This window comes from Branchiostoma floridae, chromosome 14 (genome assembly GCF_000003815.2).
Source record: "Branchiostoma floridae strain S238N-H82 chromosome 14, Bfl_VNyyK, whole genome shotgun sequence".
Classification (NCBI taxonomy): Eukaryota; Metazoa; Chordata; class Leptocardii; order Amphioxiformes; family Branchiostomatidae; genus Branchiostoma; species Branchiostoma floridae.
The window spans coordinates 12,160,061-12,166,307 of record NC_049992.1 but is presented as its reverse complement, the minus strand read 5'-3'; the positions used below and the strand labels follow the sequence as shown (position 1 = coordinate 12,166,307).

General features: G+C 39.3%; 1 protein-coding gene and 1 long non-coding RNA gene across 2 annotated transcripts in view; both read right to left on the bottom strand.

Annotated features, from left to right (window-relative positions):
- On the bottom strand, window positions 1-1,495 carry LOC118430397. Its single transcript, XR_004832845.1, has 3 exons — window positions 1,366-1,495; window positions 790-900; window positions 1-118 (listed from the first exon to the last, which is right to left on the bottom strand). It is a non-coding gene; the product is annotated as an uncharacterized LOC118430397 (long non-coding RNA).
- An 891-nt stretch (window positions 1,496-2,386) lies between these two features.
- LOC118430131 overlaps window positions 2,387-6,247 on the bottom strand; it is a 20,586-nt gene continuing 16,725 nt past the window's right edge. The window contains exons 15-20 of the mRNA XM_035840841.1: window positions 5,635-5,784; window positions 5,293-5,431; window positions 4,734-4,902; window positions 4,202-4,449; window positions 3,447-3,650; window positions 2,387-2,667 (exon numbers count right to left, since the gene is read on the bottom strand). Of these exons, the coding sequence (XP_035696734.1) occupies window positions 2,387-2,667; window positions 3,447-3,650; window positions 4,202-4,449; window positions 4,734-4,902; window positions 5,293-5,431; window positions 5,635-5,784 (1,191 nt within the window). The remainder of the gene's footprint in view (window positions 2,668-3,446; window positions 3,651-4,201; window positions 4,450-4,733; window positions 4,903-5,292; window positions 5,432-5,634; window positions 5,785-6,247) is intronic.

Here is a 6,247-nt window from a genome sequence, read left to right as displayed (position 1 = left end):
CAGCCACTGGGAGAGTTTAGCTGACTCTCATGAGGTTGACAGAACTCTGCATCAGACCACACAGAGGAGACAGTGATGTTTGGTGCCACCTCTGCCACCAAGCCTAGTGGGTTTTCATCTGAACATTGAGCAAAAATGAAACAACTGTCAGTCTTATATCATATGCTAATACAAAACATATTTAGCAAAAATTGTACATTTTACGAATGAAGTGATTTAAAATCTACTTTGCTAGGGACACATCAAAACTGAAGTTCTTGTATTTTGTTTGCTATCAAAGTGTAATGATAGAAATAAAATCAAATGTCATAGAAGAAACCCTTGATGAAAAGCATTGAAAAGGCCACAAATATTGTTAAGATCCCAGAGGTATTGTGCAGCTAACGCTTAAGTTGTAATGAAGCACCTTTTGAAACATGACCACTAACTTTGATACAAATGCAAGTTCAAAATGGCATAAAATACATATCAAATAGTTTTGGAAATATCACTTGGAAAAAAATCTACCTATATTATGTCAACTCCCATAATTCTGCCAGGCCCATAGGACTGTCGTTACCAGACTGTCGCATTTTAAACTGTGGTCTATCTAAAGAGATATACCAATGCAGCAAGATCCTTGAGGAGTGCATATGTCAGGTATCGTAGAGTCAGACGTTCTTGAAAAGGCCACGATTTCCACTAAATGTGGTACCCAACAGAATAATGAGAGATCACATTGCATGTCTATCAAACCATGTTTACTTTAACACTTGGTCAAATAGTGAGGTGAAATTCTAATAACCATACCAAGGCAGTCAACTTGAAGCTGAGGCATTATTGTCCAGGTAGAGTCAACTTTTCTGAACCAAAACACTTTCTTGGCAGGGTGGGCACTTGTTCCACCTGTATAAAGGGTACCTGCACAAAATCCAAGCATGATCAAAACATGGCACAATAATTATAAGATCAATACAATGTATATCATTGGCAGAATGTACATGTGCAACAAGTAGTGTTCACTGTGTTAATGTATTGTGGAAAATTTATTAGCTAAGATTAGTGATTTGAGTAATCTAACTGATGTTTGTACTTCTAAAATTTTATGTTTGATTGAAATATTTGATAATAAAACCTTACAAACCTTCTTCGATAAAAGTAACTCATTTAAGATAAACTCAAATAATACATGTCTATGTATGGTCACTGTGACAGTACTCAGATTTTTGGGTGCTCATTTACAATGTAATGCAAGAGAACTCTCATGAATTGTTTTCTTCTGTAGAATGATCCATGCTCAGCTTGTTTCACACAACACTTAGAAAATGGCAATATCTCTTGATGATGAGCAGTTAAAAAAAATTGCATTTAAATTGAGTGACTTACTGATTTGACAGATGAACCTGAATGTGTTCTCACAGCTTGTGACATGCCAGTTTAAATGCCTCGAATCGTACATCATGGCAGCACAGTAGTTCTCCCCCTTTCCAGACTGCAGGCTCGTATCTCTGTAACATGCATTGGCATAATACCGGTAGTAAGACTTATACCGGTAGATTAAAAATACTGGAACTTAAAGAGATCTACACATGCAACAATAGTTATTTCTGAGCTGTGCACACTTCAGACATCTAGGTGTCCAATACACCATTTACAAAGCATCGATAACAATGCATTCGAAGACAACAAGGCCAAAAGTTTTCAGTATACTTTTTTTTTAATTTCGGGGTAGGCAGCTCGTCGTGGGACGAACACACTGTCACATTCATTGCCAAATTTATATAGATCATAATTACACATGCTCACGGCACAAGACGAACATGATTCAACAACAATCTTGAATTTCTGTTGGTGACCTACAACTCATGTAAAAGTGTGAAGAACCGTTGCATAATAGCCCGGATCTACGACTGAATGGGCAAAATTGAACGTACGCAGCCATTTTCCCGCCATTTTTATATCTACGCTAGCAGTGAAGTGTTACGTCATAGCGGTTGTGACGGACAGAAGTTAAATGAAAATTCTTGACAGTATACGTCCATTTTCTCATGACATTTTGTATGCTCATGCAGGTTTATGTTTTATGCATTTACTGACAGAAAAGGAAGGAACATCAGAGGATGTATAAATGTACATAGCGGCAGTTAATTGTGCCGTGTTTCTTCCTACCGGTATTTTGTACCCCCTCCCAACCACGCGCCCGTTCGCCGTGTAATTCCGCGGCGTGTTACAATTACAATATTACGCTTTTAGCAGGACAAGAGTGGCAGAAAAGTTACACAGAAGAAGTGGCAAGGGTAACCTATAACAACAACATGTAACTGGAGAAAATGATGCGTTGACAATTTGTCAAATCAGTATGGCTAGAGAAATCGTCGTAAACGTACCGGTATTATGATAATAGATGTTACCAACTGTACCTCCACTTATTACAATCCCTATCTCCCAACACAGAACCATCCGTCCAAGTCCACCGCCCACCATCCCCTGGATCCGTCAACCCAATCCAATAGCTTTCACGTTCATCCCTAACTAGAGTTTCTAGTGCTCCATTCAGCTCAGAATTTGTTGGCATCATGAGGACACCACCCTCGGCAGCACAGGTTGCTAATGCTGTGGAGTAGGTCACTGCCTCCCTGTGGATCTGCCAACATCTTCCTTGGGTGTGGGTGTAATCTAACGGACAGCCTGAAAAGTATAATTCAATATACTTCCTAATGATTGTCTAGATTTCAAATTTGACTGCAGCTGCTGAAGGAAGTCCAGCTCCTAGAATGTCAGATCATGCCATGTAACTTCATAAGTGTCATACTGAAACAGTTTGAAGTGAATAATAGAATTGCACAACAGAAAGGTAATCTGTGATACAATGCTAATACTTTCACTTCAAACTGTTTAAGTATGAACTTAAGCACTTATTTCATGAGTTTACAGAGCATTGGGTGGTAATGCATCTAGGCACCGTTTTGTGCAAATGATAATAGGATGAGTTGCGTCTTGGAAGAAATTTCCCTTTATTATGTGTGTGCAGGTAAGAGAAGCAAGCACTATAAGCCACCATCTTAAGATTTTTACTAAATGCTAGAGTCCATCATTCAGAGAACACAAGTATAACACCAATTATTAATATCTACATGTGAAATGTAATTACCATGACCATTTTGTTTTATAGAAATATTGCAATGTTACTTAGCTCCTTTAATATCTCACAAAAAATCAAGGAATATTCTATCTTATTTGGTTTACGACAATTCTATAGTAAGTAAGACAATGTCCTGTTAAACATTATTCAAGCTAAATATATACATAATGTAGCTAATTAATAAATATCCGATTTCTACCGGACTCCTTGCACTCTCTGCCCTTTTTTAGGGCAGCAAGTACAATGAGCCCTGGTAGAAATCAGATGGCACCCACACAGGCTAGCAAAATGGTAGGATTACAAAAAAATGTATGTTGTGTCTTACCACGAAAAGCACCAACGTCTTGTCCAATGTACCATGACGCGGGACGGGGGCGGTTAGAGTCATAAGTGGCATAAATGTACTGATCATGTGTCAAGTGTTTGTAGACTGGGCGATCGGCTGCGACCATGTTGGTAAGCATGTAAGTCCCCATTCTGCTGGCACTGTCACCAGCCAGACCACTTACAGTTATAAACGGACAGTGTGCTGTGGACAAAAGGAGGATTTTGTGAAGAAATGGGTATTACTAACTAGAAATTAAGTTAACTTTGTACAACTAGGACTTAATTTGTACTTGAAGGGGAAAGGAGGTGTTTTAGTGCTTTAAGTTCATGGATGAAATTTTTTTTTAAAGTAATGCAATGTTAGACAGTTGTCTTATATTCTTTTGCATAACATTTGTCTGATGAAAATCAGTGGCTGACAGCAAAGTGAAAAATTTACCTGTAACTTTATCTCTGACATTAAGGGCAATGTCAAATATTTCATGTAGAGCAGGGGAAGATATTGTTTAATTTAGAAGATGATTATCAAACTAAAATCACTGTTTATACCCCCCTCACATTAGGCGCGATTCGATCGGACAACGAGTCTGCGAGCTCTAATTTACAAGGAGGCATGACCCTGATGCCGACAAAGAAATGGCAGAGCTCCCCCGTCAGGGTCATGCCTCCTCGTAATTTAGAGCTCGCAGACTCGTCGTCTGATCGAATCGCGCCTAATGTGAGGGGGGTATAAGGACATTTAGATGTACGTACCAGGTACTTCACAGATGTAACTGGCAAGCTGTGTTGTACAATGTTGGTCAACCCATAGATTGGAAGAAGTATTCGACAAGTAAAGTACACAGTTTTCACCACTCCAAGTGATGGAAGGTTCTCCTGGATGCCAGTTAGTTTCACTGGGTTGTAACCTATTACCATCATTCCACTTAAAAACTCCCGGTTCTAAACGGTCACTCAGCCCAATCCAGAACAATGAGTTAGGATTCACGGAATTTTTCAGGCTGTGGAAATGACGAAAATTGTAAAAGTTAGAAATATGTTCAATATTAGACCATTACTTATTAAGGTCCTCTAATGTAATTCTGTTACAATTGCCTACTTGGAGTAATCATGTACATGTAGTTTCTTTCATGACTAAACTACAGGTATCACATAAATGATCAGTCATGCACATGTATCTGTTAAATCTGTTTTCAGTAAATAACAAAGTTCAAATGGACAAATAAACCAGAGGCAGGATTTTGACTGCAAGTTTCTAAATCACAAAACATGGAGTTCAGTTTACCTAATCAAGAATTGAACAGTCTCAGTGTCATGTGGCATGGCAAGGACAGCTCCATTGTCCACACAATGTCTCTCTGCCTCATCAAAGCTCAGCTGGGTATCAACAGCCTGGTAGCAAACTGAGCGGAATCGCTTGTACTCCGGTGGGCATCGGGGGTCTGGTGTTTCATCTGAAATTGTAGACTGGTTTATTCATCAATAGACATAATATTCCTCCAGGCAGCCTGAATTGCGAGGATATTACAACAATCATACAAAGAATAAACTGTGAAATGTAGAAAGTGGTAAGAATTCTAATCTTCATTTTTTCATTTCCAATCTAAAGCAACATAATTTGTGGTACATTGTGTTGTGTTCTATTTATCTATTTTGTGTTGTGTTGTGTTACTGATATTTTATCCTGCAAATTATCAGTCATTCATATCTCATCCACTGTATTTCTTCATAATTTTGTACCCCCACAATGCTAGCCCATTCTCAACATCATGGTTGTATTTTTTGCTCTGCTGAATATGTAAATACACTACAGCTAGTGATCATACACAGACATTTGTACTCACCCCGACAGCCAAGGATTTCCACCCTCATAGCTATCCAGCCATGCCATGTAAGCGGTCGGAAGCGCACATACCGGGTTGTAATCATTTCATCCAGGACGTTTGTTACCTTGGTACCACTGTCATCGTTTGCCGGAAAAATCTACAAATTGAACATTGAAAAGAATTTACCTAAAATATTACATAAAATACAGTCAGCAAATCTGAGACCTTAATATGGCTCATGACTTGTATTGCTTCTATCTAGTGAGTATGAGTGTTGCTTGTCAGGCTACAATAAAAATTCTACTTGCATTAATCCTTACTTGATGATTTTTATTGTAGAATTCATTAAACTCGAATTACCTTGTCTAAGCCATTAGACAGATCTACAATTGTAGTGAGATGATTCTCATAGACACCATGTTGCAGCTTGTATGAGGTGACCCATTGTGCAACACCATTCCGCCCCTGCGTGATGACACCTGCGATGGTGCGCATCCTGCCCAAGTCAACCTGTCAACAAGTGATATGACTGTTATGCTGTTGTTATTATGTTATTGAGTGGGCCGACTACTCTCTTTTAGCAGCCAGGGGCTGAGTTGCAAGGAGCTTACAATAGGTGGGGTTATATTGCAAGTGTATGAGGGGAGCTGCCATTTTGCACAACTCAGGTGACCTCAATATGACTGTCACAAGTGTCTGAAGCAAGCTGACATTCGGCCGCACTCAGGTGACCTCAGTAACTGCCCCAGGAGCAACCATAGGATTGTAGGATTTAACCACTGAAACCTGCTTTTTTTCGATAAGTGTGGTGGGTTCTTTAACATGCTCAAAGTGTGGCTCTCCTCAAACACGGGACCTCCATTTCACGATTCCTATCCGAGAGACAGCCCTAACCAAAGCTAGATGCTCAAATTTTGAAGTGAGTGAAGTGAGGAAAAGTGTGACTGACAAAAATACTGCCCGTGCCATCATT